The sequence below is a fragment of the Vigna unguiculata genome, chromosome 3 (assembly GCF_037176805.1).
Source record: "Vigna unguiculata cultivar grain cowpea cultivar isolate G323 ecotype 2 chromosome 3, ASM3717680v1, whole genome shotgun sequence".
Classification (NCBI taxonomy): domain Eukaryota; kingdom Viridiplantae; phylum Streptophyta; class Magnoliopsida; order Fabales; family Fabaceae; genus Vigna; species Vigna unguiculata.
In genome coordinates this window covers 52,635,539-52,656,777 of record NC_140794.1, presented here as the reverse complement: position 1 = coordinate 52,656,777, position 21,239 = coordinate 52,635,539, and the positions used below count along the sequence as shown (strand labels likewise).

Below are 21,239 nucleotides of genomic sequence, written 5' to 3'. Positions count from 1 at the left end.
AACGTACAATTTGATTACACATTTCAAACGTATTTAAACTGATTTTTATTTTTATTTCTCCATCACATCTTTCTTTTCTACTCGTGCTTCTCTCACGAACGTCAATTGTTGTATACGATTCTTGCGTGAATATAATTTTCTTTCTTTTCTTATATTTGCCGAAATTCTTTGAAGGCGAAACTTTAACCAACAGTTGAATCTTACAAACTATAAATAATTATAATCTGATTTTGACGAACTCTGATTTTAGATTAGTAAAGTAACCCTCTAATTCAATGAAAAAATAAATAAAAAAAACCATTGCAGGAAGTCAACAACTTTCTCTTTCAACAGTGCAATAAGGTATTTTGGTCTGCGTGGTATGTGAGTGCAGTTGAATTGGGATATTAAATTGATGAAATGATTAGTAATTAAAAGTTGAAATATTAATAGATATTTTTTGATTAATAATTTGTGATAGAGAGTGGAGGCCAGCGATAGAAGAGGTTGAAAGCAGCCAAAAATAGGAGAAAACGTAAAAAGATAAGAACGCCATTCAAAGCACAGCCGTAACCAAATTCTTATTGTGCTCACTCAATTTCAATGATGGCAACAGACAGCACCACCCAACCAAAATTAATGCTATCACAAATCTCACCGTTTAAACTTTACCATAAATGTGTTAATCATATTTTAATGCCAACTAATACTTCTTTCATTAATTGATATTTGTCGATTATATTTATGAATAATATATTAGGACTCCTATTTTTTTTATGGTAATTATTTAATATGAATTATTGATTAATATATTATTTTTTTAAAAAAATTAATGATTTATATTAAATCATATCAGAAAATAAAAAATAGAGATAACTAATAAGAATTAAAATATAATTTTCCTTATATTCATAGTGCGAGGTTTTGGAGTTATAATTTGCAACCTTCATGAGATGCTAATAAAGCTTATGATAAGTTAATGCTTGTTAACTCAAATTGCCAAACTCCTAATACTCTTTCATCATAACTCTATCTCTTCAGTATTGCCTCTGTCGCCATTGTTTCCTGTACGTTTCAAACTTTATGAGTCATCTTGTAATTATGCAAATAGATATTTGTTTCAGGAATTGCATTGATAGATTACGACTGTATATATTTTGTAACTTTAATCATTTAGTTGGTCTTTATAATATTCATTTTTAATGTATATATATATATAAATATATATATTAGTTCATAATTTGCTAAGGAGTGTAAAATGGGAGGATATTTGAATTTGTTAGTGTGTATAATATAACTCGTTATCGCAACCTGCGTGGGTCAAAGTGCACGCTGATCCATCCTATCTCGCAACATGTATTCATTTATTTTTTTTTATTGTTATGGGGTATTATTTGTCTGCTTTTTTAATTTTTTATTTAAAATATTTTGAAAAACGCAATATAGAAGCATGATTAAAATATTTTTAGTTTTTATATTTTGTATATTCTTTTAGTTGATTTAAAATCTTAAACTAACCGTTAAAATAATGAAACTTAATGTAGAATATTATCATATAAACTCTAGTCGTTTATTTTCCCAATATATCTGTGTATAGATAGAAAGATATAGAGAGATATTAATAACTAAAAAAAAGTGACCCCAGAATTAGTGAGGTAAAAACAATAACTTATGTATATTATATTTATTCACTAATTCACTGATATATATATATAGGGAGAGAATAATGACAAGAAAAAATAAAATCAATAACAAGAAAATGTATGTGTAACTTTAAAAAATGAATCTAGTAGTATGTGAATGTATCCACAAGTACTTTATCCTATTAATTAAGTTTACCTTCAAGTTCTTTAACAAAACCACCACCTAAATAGTGATTTAAAAAATAAAGTGTTCCGAATAGAAGAAGAAGGAGCACCCTATGATGACAATGGACAGAAACAGAGTAAGGTGAACCTTATGACAGAGGTAATATAAAGACAAGTTTGGAGAGAAAAAATGGTGGCTCTATCAAGTGATGGTGCAGATGAGGAAATAGAGGAATGAAGTATGAAAGACAAATTTGGAAGGGAAGGGAGCACAGTGTTGTGTCTTGTTTTCCATCACAAACCCTCAATAATGTATACGAAAGTAACAACCACATAACCAATGTCACCATGCATATGTCTTTATTCTTTCTTATATAATTCCAATCTCTCATTCAATTTAAATCATCACAGATAGTTATTATGGAAACTCCCAAAAACATCACTCTAAGAATGTGTTCTTTCTTCTATATATTCATTCACCTGTGAGAGTGTAGCATGTGTACTTGATGTACAAGTATGTTCCCACAATTCCTTCATATACATTATTTATTTTTTAATGAAAATTTTAAGTATCCATTTTTTACATAGAGTTATATGACATTAGTCTTACACATATAAGACATTTGACATCATTGATGAGTTATATATATTTTTCATATCGGTTATAGGATTGTAATGTTTAACTTTGTCTATTCTATCCAATGTGAAATTTTGACTCACATTTAGACTATTTTCGACCGTAAGACATAGTCATATATAGTCCCTATCCTACTCCGAAATAAAAAATTCCCTTAATGATTGGATTCAATCAAATTACATAATTAAGAAATCATTCACATGTTCTCACACTTTCTTAACTTGTCATAAATCCTCCCCTTAGCTTCCTGTTGAGAGAGAGAGAAAGATTGACATCTTCACGTGGCCATAGTAAGAAAATTGCTTCTTTTTCATTGTTGAGCAAAAGTTAATGTTAACATTATTTTAGGTTATCGGTTAATGAAAGGTGTAACTAACCTGCGAGTGAGAGACGAAGGTTGTCGTGAATCTGTTATTCCCCACCAACTTGCTCATCAAATTGACATAAAATATGATTAAATTCACAGTTCAAAACTCAACTGTTTATCTTCTTCACATATAGTGCGGTGGCCCTACATCATCCATGCTCTCATCACTCTCCCTCACATTCCATCTTTCACTTTGTCATAGTCAATTTTGTTTCAGTGTTTTTTTATGCAAAGGTTGTCAATTTCCTAACCTGTTTTTGCATGGGAGAGAAAATAATAATAAAAATAATAACAGTAGCAGCAGTGATGAAAATGAAAGAGAAGACAACATGGGCGACTATGGCTTGCCATAATGAATCCTAATCAGTTCACACTGTGGTTATTAATTAGTTGCCCATTTGAGCTAAGCATGAATTAAAAAATAAATAAATCTGGTTTTGTTTATAAGATCCTTCCTTGTTTTAAAAGAAGCTTCCTCTTTTGTGGGGTCATTAGCAGATCTTGGCTGTGATTGTACCCTTTATTTGTATGCATCCTTGCTTTTCGTTCCCTGTCGTCATCGGTTTTGGTATTTGATGATGTATTCATTTCTTCATTTTGTGGCACTGCTAAATCTGCACGTATAGTAGCAATAGTAGTAACAGTGCGCATTATTGTTCTAACAATAATAAACAAATAACCATTTGAAATTTTCAATGTATTGGGCTACATTTTGCTGTTAGCCAGTTGCTTAATGTAATATAAAATACACATAAGTTTAATCACATAATTTTGTATGAATACTGTTGGCCAGAAATTGTATATTTGTTTATGCTGCCTCAATCATTTATCTTTCATTTATCATTTATATTCATAATTATTTGTATAATAAAGAAAAATAGAAAGAGAGAGAAGCGCGTGTGAGAAGTGATAATTGACTGAATATGGGGAAAAGAAAATACTGGTATGGAGAAGTGTTACATTACACCAAAAGTATAGTTAGTTGTTCTGTATGTATCTCCTCTTGAATGTGACGTTTGCTGTTTATTTTTATTTTTCTTTTAGGTATCTCCTGAAATCTCAATTAGTAAGTGTTTACCTTTTAGGACTTTCTTTTCCTGCGTTTTATTATCAGACAATTAGAAGAAGTGGTGTTAGGACCAGTATTGTTATTATTATTATTATTATTTTTATTCTTTGTTTTTTCTTTTCTCCTTCTGCAAGTTGTGGTTGTGGATATCTAGCTATAATGCTATATGGTCACGCATTTTCTGTCTTTTTCTTTTTGGCTCTATGGGAACTCTCTACAATTGAGCACTCAAAAAACTCCAACTTTGTTTTGTTAATTCCTACAATCTGAGAAGGCCTCTTATTTAAATGCTGGCTGCAAAATAGTGCCCAAACCATGTCAGTGACAGTTTCCATATTTAAGAGCTAGGCTCTGAAAATCTTGCACACTGCACAAAACAAGTGCTTGTTGGTTCAGTTATAGTACTTTGACCTGAGACAATGAAAACAAGGAGAGGAAGACGCTCAGAGGTAAGCTTCGACACCCTCTGACTGCTGTTTAAGGATAAAAATATGTTTCTTAGAAACCTCGAACTTTGTCTCATTGCCGCAGGCCTTTTGGCCCTCCCTTGTGATGAAGAAATGGTTAAACATAAAGCCAAAGGTGTATGATTTTAGTGAGGATGAAGTGGACACTGAAACTGAGAGTGAAGATGATGGTATGCTTTAGACTATACTATATTCCTTTTTGCTGTTTAGCTTTGATCTTCTTCTCTTTTCATATTTTTTTTTTTTGTTTTTCTTCTTTGTTCTTTCAATTTCATTCAGTTTGCTCTCTTAAAGACTCGAGAATGGGTGTGCGTGAAGAAAATCCACTAAGAACACAATCCATATTCCCAAGTCAAACATCAGGCAATACTTTATTCCTTTAACATTACTATGGTGCTTTAAACAAGAATATGTGCTCTCAGCTTTAATACACCTTCTGTCATTTCTTGCTCTGGTTACAAAACCAGTTATAGGAGCTGCTTGTTATGAAATCTAGAATCTAAACGCAGTATATTTTTCGTAGCTTTGTTCTACACACAAAACATTTGTTCTCCACTGATGTCAAATTAAACATGCCAGGTTACGAATTACATGTAGATAGATGATCTATGGTGAAAGAATGCATCAGAAAAAACAAAGGAAATCTAAACCAAATTCCAAATGTGTTATTACCAGCAAAGTATATGAAATCAATTTTATAAACCACCTAGACTAATTTTGCAAACTTCGAATGATTGACTGTTTTCTACACCAGATTGAGTTCAAAGTGTTAAAATCACCAGCGTGCGTGATTTGATTTTGTAATTCAGATGCGTCTTGTAAGGGCCATAAGACCAGGCATAGAAGAGGGAAATCAGAAACTCTGCGTGTTCAATACATAAATACAAAGGAAGTGAGGTCTGGTGTTAATCAAGTTATGTGTAACTAATTTCATGATATTAATGAAAGGAATCATAAACCGGTTATTTTGCAGGGTAACAATTGGCACCTGGAACGTTGCTGGAAGACTTCCATCTAAGGATCTTGAAATTGAGGACTGGCTTTGCACCAATGAGCCAGCAGATATTTACATTATTGGGTAAGTAGTTGCTCCAGTTGTGTATATCTACAGTGTTGTTCATGGTCCACCGTTTCCTGTGTTTTCTTCTTCAACATATTGACAAATATTGGATCATTCACTAGACTTTAGATAGAACTATTTAGATTTCTTTTTTCTTTCCATAAATTAAATTTCATGGAGTTTCTTTCCCATGGTTCATAAATTAAAATTCAACATAGATGAGAGGTCCATTTCTGTGTGATTGACTTTCAACAGTTTCCAAGAGGTAGTCCCCTTGAATGCTGGAAATGTTCTTGGGGCAGAGGATAATACACCAATCCGGAATTGGGAAGCAATCATTAGAAGAACTCTAAACAAATCTTCTGAACCTGAAACCAAGCCAAAAAGCTACAGTGCCCCTCCTTCTCCAGTCCTAAGAGCTTCTGCTTCTGCTGATGTTCTAGCAGACGGTATAGATGTTAATCCACTAGACACAATGAATGAGGAGTACCTGGGAAGTTGTAACAACGTTGAGGTGGAACAAGAGGAAGTGAAAAGCATAATTGGTATAGGAAGGAATTTACAGTTGAGGAAAATCAATGACATTGATCCTCATACCATACTTGACTGGCCTGAACGTCCTTTAGATGCAATCCCACATACCGATTCCAGTGCAAAATTGCGCAGAGTGTGGAGCTCAGACAGAATTGGCTTTAACTTGACAGAGAAGGCTTCAAAATATGGGAGTGTATTGAAACGGACACACCACAGTTCGGGAAATTTGGGCTTGTTATGGAAAGAACAGCAAGTGATGCCTGAGGAAGTAATCGATACCCTTGATGAGTTATCTGACATGTTATCTGATGAGGAAGATGATGCTTTTCTTGAATTGCCAAATGACAACGAAGATAATAATGGAATAGGTGGTGTGAAACCACATCGTAAGTATGTCCGAATCGTCAGCAAGCAGATGGTAGGAATATATGTGTCTATTTGGGTGCAGAGGAGGTTGAGAAGGCACGTTAACAACTTGAAAGTTTCTCCAGTTGGAGTTGGTCTCATGGGCTACATGGGAAACAAGGTAAATAGAGTATTGCATGTTTTTTTCACGATTTACTGTTAGAACAACGTGGCTCTAACCTTTGTGAATGTGAATGATGACAAAGTATGTCTGATGCAGGGATCTGTTTCAGTTAGTATGTCTCTCTTTCAGTCACGTTTGTGCTTTGTTTGTTCGCATTTGACGTCTGGTCAGAAGGATGGTGCAGAAATGAGACGAAACTCGGATGTTCATGAAATTCTTCGCCGCACTTGTTTCTCATCTGTCTTTGATACAGATCAGCCACAAACGATCCCATCACACGAGTAAGTTCATGAAATAGTCCTTTTCACAGACAATAAAAATGCTGCTAGAAAGGTGTGTTGAACAATTTGACAAACCATATTATTATGTGTTCAATTTTAAGCTGGATATAGAATTCATTATATCAACAAATAAAAAAGTTGAATGGAAATTGGTATGTTTAGTGATGTTATTGCGAACATCTTGGATTCATTAGTGGGTTTGTCCATGCCAACAGTCAAATTTTCTGGTTTGGGGATTTAAATTATCGTATCAATATGACGGATGAGGAGGTTCGAAAGCTCGTAGCCCTAAGGAAATGGGATGAACTGATGAATTACGATCAGGTGAGAATTGTGAAACAACTAGACCATATAATTTGAATCTGACAAAATCTAGACAGAGAGATGCAAAAATAACTTGTTAGCACCCAATTTGATTCATTTGGAGATTTCACATGGTACTTTATCGACGAGAGTTTTTAATCACATAAACTTAATTGCAGTTAACTAGAGAATTACGTAGTGGGCACGTGTTTGATGGATGGAAAGAGGGGGTAATAAACTTCCCACCCACTTACAAGTATGAATTTAATTCTGACATATATATCGGTGAAAACCCGAAAGAAGGAGAAAAGAAGAGATCTCCGGCCTGGTAAGTGCATCAATATTTTGCCTGTGCTTGGATCTTTAGATTGAAGGAAATGCAAAATTTTACCATTGTTAAGATTATGTACAGGTGTGATCGTATACTGTGGTTGGGCAAAGGAATAAAGCAACTTGAATATAAGCGAACCGAAAATAAACTCTCGGATCATCGACCAGTTAGTTCAATATTCTCCATTGATGTAGAAGTATTTGACCAACGTAAATTACAGAGAGCCCTGAATTACACAACAGCAGTTGTACATCCTGAAGTTTTCCTTACAGAAGATGGACAATGGTCATACTAGACATCCACCACGCTTTGGATATACAAACAAATTATGGGTAAATTTACACTTCCATTCTTGTATAAAGAAAAATTGTTAAACCAAATTTGCAAAACTATTATTAACTACAATCAATATTTGTCCCCCGCAGATGGAAGAATACAGGGCAGATAAAGAAAAACAAATGTATATAGGCATACTTTTAGGAAACAGAGTTACTGTCTTTCTTGTGTTTTGTTTTGGATTGTATAACAGAGGTTTCTTAATCACTTGTACTGTAAAATTTTGATCTCCAACTTTCGTAATACAACTATCTGTACGTTTTACAAACAGAGGTTTCTTTATTACTTGTACTATAAAATTTTGATCTCCAATTTTCTAATACAACTATATGTAGATATTACAAACAAAAATCCAAGTAGATAGCCAGTTTTATTCCTCAAATTCCGACCAGATTTCTTCCACAAATTCCTCTCAGAGAAGTTCAAATAATCTGCAAAAGAAAATGAAAATAAACTACAGAAGAAAGTGACTTCAAATATCAGGAGATTTATCACTATTCAAACAGACAGATATACGCATAATATTCAATCACGTTAAAGGGTTACAAAACTGAGGGCATCAGTTCTCCAAGGTGATAGCATCAATAAAAAATTCAGACGCAAATTACCCATTTAACGATGAGATTCATCACATGCCCATTTTCAATTTCACCTTCGAAAACAATCAAATTTAAACACTAAAATACCTATAGCGCATACAAAAGAAGATAATGTCCTACAAAAATGTTTTAGAATTTTGAGAGAGGGAATGAAGATAGCGATCAGAACCTGTCGGGATTCATATAAACATCACGCAGTATCAGCGGATTGACAGACGAATGAATTGCTATCATCACTTCGCATAGCTTTTTCCCTCCCCAGAATAAGCTCAAAGTAGTAATCAACTAATTCCCAACAAGGGAAATTTAAACAATATATTATTGACAAACAATTAAACAATAATGAAAATAGATTAAAAATGTTGAGCTCAGAACTTCTTAGAGGATAATTGCGCCGTCATCGACGAACACAATGTGTCGCCTCTAGCACTGTTACATCTTCATCACAGACTCAGCATTTTCCCACATACATAAGAAATTGACAGAAGAATTTCCCGGAGAAAAGAACACCACAGTATATGGGACCGAAACGGGGATAAAACACATCAAAAAGTATCAGAAAAAAATAAAGAAGAAAAAAATAGCAAGAAAATCAAGCAAGAAAAGAGAAGGAAAGCGCAAATTGTAATTCGTTGCAGCAGTGGAACTTCTTGGAGATGAAATGAAATTGAAGATGATTTATAGATGCAATTTAGGGTTTTATCATTTTAAGCACGACTACTAGGGTTCCGCACGGCTAGGTGACCCTGTTGGGTCGGGTAGATTCGGCGGCTCTTTGTAGGCCCAGTAAGTAGTAAATAAAAGACTTTTTATTTCCTGCACCCCTTCAATTTCTTCATGCATTCCCCTCAATTTCTTCGTGCACAGCCTCAAACTATCGAAATGGTCATTTTACCTTCGGGAAAAGTGACTTCTGGATAACATATTCCAAAAGTTTTTTATATCAAATTTCTGAAATTTTAAGAATAATATTTTCAGAATAAAATTTTCAAAAAATATTCAGAAAAAAAAAAATTGAAACGTATAAAATATATACTCCTTTCATTCTTATGTCCAGATGAAAAGAATTATATTCAATCCATATTTATACATATATCCGTATATCCATAACTTACTCGGTTAATGGATAATAATTAAAATAAAACCAAAACATAATATATATATATATATATATTAATTATATATTAATTATATTTTAATTATTATTTATTATTTAAAAAATATAAGCATATGGTAGACATTCATATAGAATATTATTTTAGATAATGATATTTTAACTCACATTTTTTGACTCATTTTTAATCTATCATTTTAATCACCATTAGATTATCATATCACATCACTAAAAAGAATCAAAATATATTATTTAACGGTAATTGAAGTAGTGGGTTAAAAATGGGTCAAAAAAGTGAGTTAAAATATTATTATCCTATTATCTTTGCGATTCATGTTTATATCTCTTAATTGGTATTTGTGTTTGTGTTATAATTGATATAATTAATTTATTCATTAATGTTATCCAAGTGGTAGAATGTTGTATTCATATAGTTTTATTATATAAGTTATTATTCTTTATTTTGTTATTATTATGGATTAACTTTAATCAATAAATTATCTTATTTGTTAGTATCAATTTTATAGCACATGATTATTAATTTTATGAATAATACGTAATCCTTGAGTTTTCTAATAAACGGTTTGTCAGTGATGGGTTAGATTATTCAATGTTCAATGAACGATTTGTGATTGACTTAAACATCCAATAACCTGTTAAGATGTCCCTGATATCTGTTAGTAAGGATATAAAATTCATACCCCATTAGTCAGACAACATAGAAAAAAAAAATTCAGATACATTTGAGAGAACCTACTAGAAAGAGAACAATATCATCTCACGCAGTTTTAGGATGAGAGAAATTAATCTTTTGTTAATTCCATTTGGAAGATTAGTTACCACTCTTCCATCTACATTATTCATACCTACCAATCAGGTACGCTCTCGCTATTTGGTATTAGGAACTACTCTGAATACACTTGGGATAATTTATTGTATGGTAGGGTTTGATGTTCTTTGTAATTGGTATGTTTATAATTCATAATCTAACATATTTGTCTTGTCTATAGATGATAATGGAGTAGGACGAAAATCAATTTTATTATATCATCTTCATCCCCAAATAAAAGAAAAAAAAGATCCATCCTCATTTTCATATCCAAGAAGTATAACATTTGTCTTATTTAAAGTTATTCTCATATTTGTGTTTGTCACTTTCTTATTGTTTCAAATATTCAATATAAAAAAAAAGTATACTTGTGTTTCTTAATTGTCAAATATTTAGAAAAAATTTAAGTTATATAACTACAAATCAATTGGATAAAACTAAAATAAATATATAAAATAATATTTGATTGTACATAAATAAAATTTTATGCCAACCAAAATATTTATTAATTTTTAATTTTTTAGAACAAAATTGATAAAGTTGATCTTTTTTAATTTAAAAAAAATATATTCAAATTTAAAAATATTTCAAATATTTTTTACTTTCTTTCTCTAAATTATAATGAAATCTCCTTTTTTTTATATACTAACATAGATTATAATACATCACATGAATGAAATCACATAAAAAAATAGTAAATAAATAATAATCTGAATTTAGACATAAAACTTTTTTTTTAATTTTAATATATGTTGAAAGATGATGAACAAAATTCATGACAATAATATTAAATTATAATACTAAATTAATTTTTCTTTATAAAAAACATATAAACAATATTTTAAATGATAAAAAGAAACCACCAATAAAAATATGATAAATAAGTAAAATTCATTAAATTTGTATTCTATAAAATTATAAAATTCAAAATCATAAAATAATGTGACGATACTTACAACATCACTCAATTAATAAAAAAAACTATATAAACTAAGTATAAACTTTTTAATATTTAATAGATTACAAAAATTTATTAATGATTCACTTAACATACCCAAACTTATTTGAACTTATTTTATTGGGAATATTTTGCAGATGTACTATAAGAATTTTACAATGTTTTATACTCTTTGGATGTATAGGAATCTTGTAATGTATGTTCACTAGTGGGGGGCTATACTGATACTTCGGTCTCTATGGAAAGTCTTTTTGGACTTTGGTAATTGAGGTGCTGAATTGATAAAAATGTTATTTGTGCTTTCAAAAATAACATTATACTTAAATTGGAAAAAGATTGAACGATAAAATATACAAAAATTAAAAAAAAAAAAAAAAAAAAAAATATATATATATATATATATATATATATATATATATATATATATATATATATAAAATTTCACTTTCGATTGGAACTCTGTCTAACATAATGGGGGAAAACTCTCGCAATTGCATAACATCATCGAGCAATCTTGTGGATAATAAAAATTTGAACTTTCTGATTATTCATTCTAATGTAGGGGAACTTTCTTCTACTTAAACCAGTTGCTCAATCATATCATGTTTGTATGATTCTACAAAAGTCACATTTCTCGTAAAAAAGAAATTAAAAGTTTCCCAACTGTTAATAAATTTTAACAGTTTCATAGCCAAATCAGAAAAGTTATTGGCAAAAGGTATGTTTTTCATGAAAAAGGGCAAAATATTAGTTGAATGTAGAAAATAAAGGGCGACAACTAAAATTAAAATTAGACGAAATAGAAAAAGGATGGAATGGAAGGGTATAAAATAAAGAGCATTTATTGATTGACTAATATAACTGCAGAAGGCAATAACGATTGTTTACTGAAAAATACTACTAACAGAACTGTCATCGTGAATACGCCAAATAGTTTCACCCAACAGGTTTGCTACAGTAAGAATAGTTAACTGCGGGAAATAGTTCTTCTCTGTAACGGGAATGGTGTTCGTAATAATCACCTCTTGAAATAAGCCACTGGACAGCCTCTCAATTGCTGGAGGGCTACGATCCAAATAAAACAAAACCACCATGATATGAATACTAGCTTATGTACAATACTCAACATGAATACCAAAAGCAACACATAATGATGAAGATGCAGTAAAACATGCATACAGATCAATATATCCATAAGCTTATTGATGTGAAGACAAGCGACGACCAATAAGCTGATTAGCAATATTTATTACTGAACAATTAGCAACTATAGATCAATTGAATAAATAGAATAAAGAACGAAAAATTTATAATTGAAAAGCAAATTACTAAAAAAGGCATAATAATATGGCTTCAGATTTGGCAGTAAACCCGAGACTCGACTTCCATGGCTTCAATTATTAATTAGGGAGACAAAAAGACAAAGCAAAGAATAAAAATGTAGGGCAAACCGAAGGCGATACCTGAAAACAGCATGAGTGCAGCACGCATACACTTCCCTAGCTCCCTCTTCATGTAACAGTGCCGCACCCTTAGCAATGGTCCCTTTCGTCCAAAAACAATTAGAATCAGATACATACCAACAGATATCAATGATGAAAATGGTACAAAGAAACTAATGCATCCATCATTTTTGCCTACTCGACAAGGAAGGAACACCAAAATACTCCTAAGGGAAATGCAAACTGAAACTTTTTAAACAGCAATCAGCCATCTTCCCGGGCAAGATGGACTAAATATGACTGAATTCTTCCCAATCAATTACAGTAGTAAAATCGTGTATTAAAGTTATTGTTTAACCATTTTCTGGTCTCTATAACTAGATTCAGCATTTCCTCAAAGAAGTTAAGCAAATGATAATACTTAGAAACACCAAAGTATGCTAAAAAAAGGAAATTGGAATCCGTTTATAAAATGTTCATTAAGATAGATAATACGACTTCTATCTTAAAATTAGCCAGTCCACGAAAACACACTAAGCAAAATAGAAAAGCAGGATACCAGAGCCATAAAGTAGCATTACAAACAATACACACGCATATCAATACAAGATCCAGCACTTAAATATCTATAAAATTTTAATTAAAAAATCTAGCTAAATATTTTTTTTAAATAGACCTTTTTAACCCAGCAAGTAACCACCATATGCAGTAAAGAAGCGCAGAATAAAGGAATATTTCTTTGCAAATTTCAAAATACGGCGTGGAAATTGACATACCAGCAGTGTCGATCATATCATCCACCATTACTGCAACCTTTCCTTTAACATCACCAATCAGGTTCATCACCTTCAGGGCAAACATAACAAAGATGAATATACCTTCGGAGATCCATGTTGTTAACTTTACCTTAGCTCCGAGGATAATTAGTATTCTATAAAAATAGCCAAACTATGGGCACATCCAAAACTAACAATAAAAAACAAGAATTCTGGCAAATGCCAGTAAGATAGGCTACCGTTGGAGAGTAACATGTCACCCAAATATCCAACATTTCAACCAGCCACAGAAGATAGACTTCCAGGTACAATATCAGATGAAATTTAAATCAAAATACGATAATGTGAATATAACCATTTAGTACACATCAGAAAGGTATTATCAATGCTCACATGTGTTGATTAACCAAAGTGATGCACACGACAAATTCATTTCTGGAAAGAAAGTAATTGTCGAAAATGAAATACCAAAGAAAACCGATAATATTTGTTTAAGAGTATACTCCCTTACATAAATGGAAATTAAAAAAAAAAATCCAGAACGTCAAGGATGAAGACATATTTTGTCAGTAATTACCTCAGCAACATTGTGCCCATGCCGCCTTTTATCTACAATAGCCAAAGGGGCATCAGATAATTTCTTTGCAAAAGCACGAGCTCTTGCAACACCACCAACATCAGGAGAAACAACCACCAGATCACTTGAACTTATGGTCTTGCTGGCGAGATAATCAAGAATCACAGGCTAGTGGAAATCATAAACAATAGTATTAGAAAACAAGTTGCCAAGAATGAAACTACAACCATTCAAAGTTTACTTACTTGACAATGAACGTGATCCACAGGAATATCAAAGTAACCCATGGACTGCCCTGAATGAAGGTCACAAGCAAGAACTCGGTCTGCCCCAGCTTTGGTAATAAGGTTTGCAACAAGTTTAGCAGCAATTGATTCACGCCCTTGAGTCTGTAAAAGAAAAAAAAAGTAAAAAAATCTTATCTTTGATTATAACATTGAGCCTAAACAGGGAAACACAAGAACATAACTTCAAAAAAAAAAAAACTAAGACAGCAACAAGTTAATTTTCCATTTCATGGTGCTGAAAACTCACTTAAGGTCCCAAAGGTGTCATGGAAAGTCTAACCCAACAGAGCACAACAAATAAGATGCAAAGCTTCCAAGTAGGGGAATCTTGGTTGATTTCTAGGTTGTCTTTGGATAGCTAACGGTTTGGTTAGCTCAAGGTTGAAGGGATAAGGGAACCAAAGGAGGTTTCGAGGCTTCTTGGAAGGTTCAAGGTGTAGTATAAAATAGAATGGGGGAAACAGCCAGAAACATCAAAAATAGTCACAAAATTTACAGAAAGGGAACAAAAGTATACCAATGCAATAAACCAATGAGTCAGATATTCTAGTCTGCCACACTGAATCTCAAATACCCTTCGTATAAATTAAAAACTACTGGTTGTAAAGGAAAATTAACAACCCGCAAAAAAGACTTGCCTTTCTATCAGCTCTAGCATATCCAAAGTATGGAATCACAGCAGTGATATTCTTGGCCGATGCTCTCCGACAAGCATCAATCATTATTTTAAGCTCCATGAGATTCTCATTTGCTGGAGGGCAGGTTGGCTGTATAAGGTATACATTGCAACCTCGAACACTCTCTTGTAACTGTACATATATTTCCCCATCAGCAAAACGCTTGATGGAAATCTGTCCAAGTTCCAGGCCCATGTAACGAGCGATTTCCTGATCAAACAAACACATTTAGAGGACAACAAAACTCAACAAAAGCCAGTTCAACAGAAAGACAATTCACGCCAACTTTATTTTCTCACAAGCAACCAATACAACAGAGAGCTACTAGACTCTGAATTCAATAAATAAGCTTTTTCAGTACACGTCATGTTTGTAACCAGATATTGACGCATACCACGTCGCTAGATGACACCATGGTCCAATCTGATATCATTTTTCAATTATATTGATCCTATGAATGAGAAATAAAACTATGAATGTTCATGCAATCTAATTCATTAGCAGAAGTAAAAAAAAAATCAATTGAAAACCAAATATTGTCAGAAAAGTCTATAAAAGCTATTGCGTCAGTCAACAGTCCTTGAATGATGAAAAAGATCTTAAACTTGCATGCATGTCATCGGTCAAATCATATTAGTCCAAAGTACCTGACTGTTCAGCGAATTAATTTCATTCAGGAATTGAAACATCTTCCAGAACAACTAAGACCATTCACTCAAAGAAATAGAAAATAACCTGAGAGAGTACAGGATTGGCCGTGCCAGAAAACAATTTCAACCGGTTACTGTTTCTGCTGACCGCTGTTTCTGCCCTCGCCGATTCTAAGAATTTCGGCAGCGTCCGCTCGTTGAGAACCGGAATGATCGGTTTTCCGTTAGGGAAATTAGACGATTCCGACATGTCACATTTCTGCCATTGAAACAAGAAGAATAGCATAATTGTGAGCAAATAATAATTTAAAAATGATATAACGAAAATAAAGCGGATGATTTTGTGATTACCACGCTGCAAGGCGCGAGGATTCGAGCACGGGAATTGTCGATGTCGACGAAACCTAAGGTTCGAAGAGCGGCAGCATGGGAACTGCCGGTGAAGAGAGAGGAGGAAGAAGAGGAGAAGGTCATGGTGGAAGAAGAAGAAGGAGGTTGAAGCAGGGAGGTTGCCATGAACGGAGTAACGAACGAGTTAGGGTTTGTAGAGTATCTTCTTCTCTGCAAGAGAGAGAAGAGAGGGTTTGGATTGGAGCAGAGCGAAGCGAATTTCGAGCTCTGTTACCAGTGGTGGCGGGTCTTCGTATTTTCCACGAGATTCGGCTTTTTATGTGTTCGCGGCCGCGCGACGTCGTTTTACCAGAATAAAATAATATTAATCAATGGGGAAAATAAATACAACTAAATAAAAAATCATTTAATTCAAATGCTCCTGTACACCTTCTGTGAATGTATTCAAGTTTTAGGTTCAGGTACCGTGTATGTCTTTAAGAAAAAAAAAATGTTTAAAAGAGTGAATTTGGAATTCATTTTAACAAATTTAAATGGTTTCCAACTTATCATTTTGCTAACTTTTTTAAATATATTTTTAATTGAATAATACTAAAACAATATTAAAAAATCATTGAAGAAAAAGAAATGAGAAGGATATGAAGATGAATTTGTCTTTTGGGAGTCATGGTTTGGTGGAGTTTGTATGATGCCAAAAGGAGGGAGTTGTGTCTGGATTTGGACATAGGAAAGTTTGTGTTAGTCAAAATTACCTAAAAGTATGTTTCTTGATGGCGAAATTGAGACCCTATTCGCCACTACTTTTGCTTCGGTGCATGCCAATCCTTTTGTTAAATCAATATGAATATGCTCTCTGTTGTGCACTCATTTAATATGCTGCTTTTTTTTTATTTCATGACATGTTTATATGAATATGAACAAAAAAATACAAAATATTATTTTTCTTTATCTGATTATAAAGAAAATAATAACGATAAATAAGTTTATAAAAAAATAATTTTCATTTTTCTTTTAATCTCTCTTACCGGTAATTCATACCCGAAATCATGATTCCCAAGATTATGATTGCCACAAATTTATGATTTTTTAGGTAATAAATAATATTCTTGAAAATATTGACACAAGCTTTAGAAATCAAAACATAATTTATTATCACTTGGAATTGTTTAATTGTGTGTCTCATCTTGCATGTAAGAATGTTTTTACGAAAATTTAGCTCAAGATTGTTAATGGATTTTTTTTGTTTTGGCATCAATTATTATCTTTAAATAAGTAAATCAAACATGAAAAAAATAATTGAGAATTTTGAGAAAAAAAAAAATCAGATCTCCCTCGTACCCATAATTTAAAGTAGAATTTGTTCAAACTTTTCATTCATTGTCTGAAACACATCATTAGTATCGTTCGATGGTGATATATTTGTTCCCATTCCCCACCTTTGTCCAAAACAATGTGTAGGATGGGAAAATATTAATAAAAAAACAACTTAGTTAATAATTTTAAGAAATTAAAATATTTTTGTCCTTTATCAAAGTTAATATCCCTATCTCTCATTTTATTTCTATCTATATGTACCTACCAGTGTAGCTCTAAATATAATATTATACAATTAAATTAAATTACAATACAGTAACATTAAATGTTATGCTCGTTGAAATAAAAATATAATTAACAGAAACAGTATTATTTAATACCATGTTTTTTAAATATAATATTTTTATTCTATTAATTAAATATAATGTATGTAAGGTACATCTGTTTCAAAACTTTGCATGTTTTATTTTTAAAAATTACAATAACTATTATCATATTTTATTTTTAATATATAAAAAATTATAATATTACCAAAACGTTTAAATTGCTAATTCTTAATTTTGTTTATATTTATTTATATAATTAAATACATGTTTAATTTTTATTAATTGTTATATACATCTATTAAAAAATAAAATTAATATGCAATTAATTAATTATATACTAATTTTAATTATGTTTATTTAATAAATAGTGTAACAATTATTAAATATTCAATTGTGTTAAATTTTAATCATTAAAAAAAATTCAAATTAAATTATTTTATTAAAACTATAATCTTTTTATTATAATAAAAGAATACATCAACACTTATTATTTAACATTTATTTTTTATTTGGAAAAGATAATACCAAATATTCTAAATTTATCCTAAAATTTTAACATTTTTTATATAGCTACATCCAACTTGGTTTTATGTTAATTAATTAATTTATTTAATTTATATGTGAGTGTGTACATGTGAACGAGTGTGTATGTGTATAAGTTAGTTTCGCATACAGTAAACATAATAAAGTTGAGTATCATATATAAATAAAAACTCAAACTTATGAATTTATTACTTGTACGTTAGAAATAATAGTCAAAGTGATATATATAAATAAAAACTCAAACTTATGAATTCATTATCTTTATGTTAGAAATAATAGTCAAAGTGATATTGTAGAAACTCCTTCTCGTTTTAAAAATGAATATTTATTTAAAAATATATATTTAAATATATTTGTAACATACTAAAAAAATTTAAATATTATATTTATGTTAAATAATACACATCATGCTTTACGTAAACAAATTCATTTATGACAATTCTTCAACATAATTAATATCAATCCTATTTTACATATTTTTATTTATATAAATCTTCAACATTTTTTTTCAAGATAATTAATATAATCTTCTTTCAATTTCATACAATTTGATAAACTTTTTTTTTTCATTTTAAACAATAACTCAAATTCCATTATAACAATAATAATAATAATAATAATAATTTTATTAAAATAATAAAAAGAAGAATAATTATTTTATAAAATTAATCACAAATGCTTTATTTCAGCTTAATGACATCCCATTTAAATAAAGTAATTCAACTAAATTAAAACATCACATCGTTATAAGAAGAGCAGAGCTATCAGATGAACATCATAACCAAAGAATGCACTTTTACAATCATCCATAAAGGTACATAAATATACTGAGGCATACCAAACATAATGCCATGAACTAAACATAAAAGCTGACAATATAACAGTTTGCAAAAGGAGGGTTGCCACTAGGACGACTATTACAAAAAGGCCACATGGCCGTGAAACTGCTCCTAGGAGCCACCAATAACAGGATACTCTAAGCTGCACCGCTGCTACCACCAGACCCACCTTGAACGTTTCTCTCATCTGCTCCCACCAAAAGGTGATCATCGCAAAAGAAGAAAAAAAGACAAGCACCAACACGAAATGAAAGGGTAAGCTAGTGTAAAATCATTTGAACATATTATACCAATCAGGTACTTAAAACAATTCCAAGTATACAACACATTAGGCACACTGAATCATGTTATGGCAAGCAAGCAGGACACTATAACTCAATTATCCGGATAAATATCATAAGATGGGATTCACTGGACGCTTGCACTTGTGGTGACCTCTACTGCTCTGCAGAGCCATTGCCAATGGGTTTCACCCTACCACACACAAGGTTAGCCTTCAAGCATTTAAGGCTATTATCCTGCCAAAGACTAGGGCCTCACGCTTCTCTCACCACTTGGATCAGTTTGCTCTACATGAGACTCACTAACTCTTTAGAGTTTCAGGATGCGATCCTTTCTTCAATCCTTATCCTAATTATATACACTACACACCACCATGAGATCTCCCCACGAGACTCATGGAATTACGCCTATCTCACAACCAAAATCATGTTTCTCATACCATTTTCATCACTTTTATTTCATTCATCCAACTCTCATGTTAAGACACCACCAACCCACAATTCCATGATCCATCTCATACCAAGCGTGCCAATTTCATTCATAGGATTCTAACAACCAAGCATATTCACTTACAACATGTCTAGGAAGAGTAATCCATACAAAACATGCAACAAATCATCCAACCTTTCAAGAAAACAGTGTCAGAACGCACCACTGCACTACCCTCGCTCAAGCTAGGAGCCCTCGCTCAGGTGAGGGAAGTTTCCTCGCTTAAGTTGTAGGCTCTCGCTTAGGCGAGACTGCAACAGTGGCCCTTGGGAGATTTTCACGAGCTCTCGCTTAGGCGAGGCCTTCTCACCTGAGCGAGACAGGGTGTCGCTCAAACTGGCCGCCTGGGCGAGCGCTCGAGGCAGAACCTTGGGCGAGCTTCTGCTATTCTCGCCTAGGCGAGACGAGCTCACTTGGGCGAGAATATCAGTTCTTCCCCATTGTTCCACGCATGCAACCCAAAAACAATCCAACCAAACATTATATTTTTGATCTCACACGAGCACAAACATTTCCCAAATCATTTTATGCAAAATCAGAAGTGAAAACAAGCACCTACAGTAAAAAGACGAAAAAACTAGCTTCCCTTACCTTGCTTAGGTACCAAAATGCAACAGACTCGCAACTAAAGAGTATCGCAACTCCAAGAACTATTGTAGTGAGCTGTAAAGTGAAAACCAGGACAAAAACAAGGGTACAAAGTTAAACCCTAACCAGACTAACGTACTACAACGGTGAAAAAAGGAAGAACAAATTAGGAACTTCAAGGTTTACTTACCTAGAAGCAGAATGAACGTAGCTAGCCAAGAAGGAGGGAGGTTCGTTGCGCCCTAGCAGAGCTCTAGTTGGAGAAAAGGTTAGGGGAGAGAAATTTGATTTTCTGCAAATGAGACAGAATGCAAGGATTAGGGGGGCTGGAAAGGGTATTGGGTCCCTTATTGGGTCGGCCTTAGGCCTACGAAACGGGCTAGGCCCATACACATATAAGCTAGAAAAAGGGGGCTTACAGGTACCATTTTCATTTTAAGAAATTTCAACAATTTTATTTTTTTTTTATTTTAAATAATAACTCACATTTTATTATAACATAATCTATAACAATATATATAAAGAGGATTTTCTCCTTTCTATTCACATTTCAAAATACAAATTTTATCCTTTAAAACATAATTATTTATTAAATTTTTAAAATTGACTGTTACTTTTACAATTTTTTTATAAAATTGTCTATCTCTACTCTTATCTTTTTCTCTATTTATGAACAATTATTCTCTCATCTTTTCTGATATTTTACTTTTTTTAATAAATATAATTTTATTTTATATATTAACTTAATAACATTACATTATCATCACCTACTAATATAATATAATTAAAATTTATATTAAAATAATTAAATTTTATACACTAATTTACAATAATTAAAATTTATTTTAATTTACTTAAGTTTGAGATAATAATTTTTCATTTTATCATTTAAAATAT

At 31.8% G+C, this 21,239-nt stretch overlaps 2 protein-coding genes, 1 long non-coding RNA gene and 3 other non-coding genes across 8 annotated transcripts; 1 reads left to right on the top strand and 5 right to left on the bottom strand.

Moving 5' to 3' along the window:
• The first annotated feature begins 4,042 nt into the window (after positions 1–4,042).
• LOC114177796 (type I inositol polyphosphate 5-phosphatase 2-like) lies at positions 4,043–7,969 on the top strand. 3 transcript variants are annotated; one of them, XR_014993573.1, is made up of 11 exons: positions 4,043–4,309; positions 4,392–4,497; positions 4,607–4,690; positions 5,137–5,224; positions 5,301–5,405; positions 5,643–6,447; positions 6,547–6,731; positions 6,947–7,055; positions 7,214–7,362; positions 7,436–7,697; positions 7,791–7,969. XR_014993573.1 is itself a non-coding variant. In XM_028063335.2 (11 exons), the coding sequence occupies exons 1-10, from the start codon at positions 4,280–4,282 to the stop codon at positions 7,658–7,660; spliced, it is 1,875 nt and encodes a 624-aa protein (XP_027919136.1). In that variant the 5' UTR covers positions 4,049–4,279; the 3' UTR covers positions 7,661–7,697; positions 7,791–7,969. The 3 variants fall into 3 exon arrangements, 2 of the variants coding, with proteins under 2 accessions (XP_085526984.1, XP_027919136.1); XM_028063335.2 differs by having other exon boundaries at positions 4,049–4,309; positions 7,447–7,697; XM_085670858.1 differs by having other exon boundaries at positions 7,436–7,969.
• On the bottom strand, positions 7,961–9,158 carry LOC114177797 (uncharacterized). Its single transcript, XR_003603206.2, has 2 exons — positions 8,470–9,158; positions 7,961–8,132 (listed from the first exon to the last, which is right to left on the bottom strand). It is a non-coding gene; the product is annotated as an uncharacterized LOC114177797 (long non-coding RNA).
• LOC114179983 (small nucleolar RNA Z101) lies at positions 8,253–8,342 on the bottom strand. Its single transcript, XR_003603563.1, has one exon. It is a non-coding gene; the product is annotated as a small nucleolar RNA Z101 (small nucleolar RNA).
• LOC114179999 (small nucleolar RNA snoR14) lies at positions 8,459–8,542 on the bottom strand. The gene has a single exon (XR_003603578.1). It is a non-coding gene; the product is annotated as a small nucleolar RNA snoR14 (small nucleolar RNA).
• On the bottom strand, positions 8,665–8,752 carry LOC114179987 (small nucleolar RNA U61). The gene has a single exon (XR_003603567.1). It is a non-coding gene; the product is annotated as a small nucleolar RNA U61 (small nucleolar RNA).
• A 2,869-nt stretch (positions 9,159–12,027) lies between the features above and the next one.
• Positions 12,028–16,268, bottom strand: LOC114175911 (Phosphoribosyltransferase family protein). The gene is made up of 8 exons (XM_028060755.2): positions 15,962–16,268; positions 15,696–15,869; positions 14,922–15,170; positions 14,242–14,385; positions 13,997–14,164; positions 13,420–13,489; positions 12,665–12,746; positions 12,028–12,266 (listed from the first exon to the last, which is right to left on the bottom strand). The coding sequence occupies exons 1-8, from the start codon at positions 16,124–16,126 to the stop codon at positions 12,086–12,088; spliced, it is 1,233 nt and encodes a 410-aa protein (XP_027916556.1). The 5' UTR covers positions 16,127–16,268; the 3' UTR covers positions 12,028–12,085.
• Between the last annotated feature and the right edge of the window lie 4,971 nt (positions 16,269–21,239).

Bases quoted from the DNA above. Each gene is read 5' to 3' on its own strand.
- LOC114177796 (XM_028063335.2), top strand. From the start codon at position 4,280: ATGAAAACAAGGAGAGGAAGACGCTCAGAG. The intron at 4,310-4,391 runs GTAAGCTTCGAC...TCATTGCCGCAG, and splicing joins GGAGAGGAAGACGCTCAGAG to GCCTTTTGGCCCTCCCTTGT. The intron at 4,691-5,136 runs GCAATACTTTAT...TTTGTAATTCAG, and splicing joins ATTCCCAAGTCAAACATCAG to ATGCGTCTTGTAAGGGCCAT.
- LOC114175911 (XM_028060755.2), bottom strand. From the start codon at position 16,126: ATGGCAACCTCCCTGCTTCAACCTCCTTCTTCTTCTTCCACCATGACC. The intron at 15,870-15,961 runs GTAATCACAAAA...TTTCAATGGCAG, and splicing joins TCCTCGCGCCTTGCAGCGTG to AAATGTGACATGTCGGAATC. The intron at 13,490-13,996 runs GTAATTACTGAC...TTTGCCCTGAAG, and splicing joins ATGGGCACAATGTTGCTGAG to GTGATGAACCTGATTGGTGA.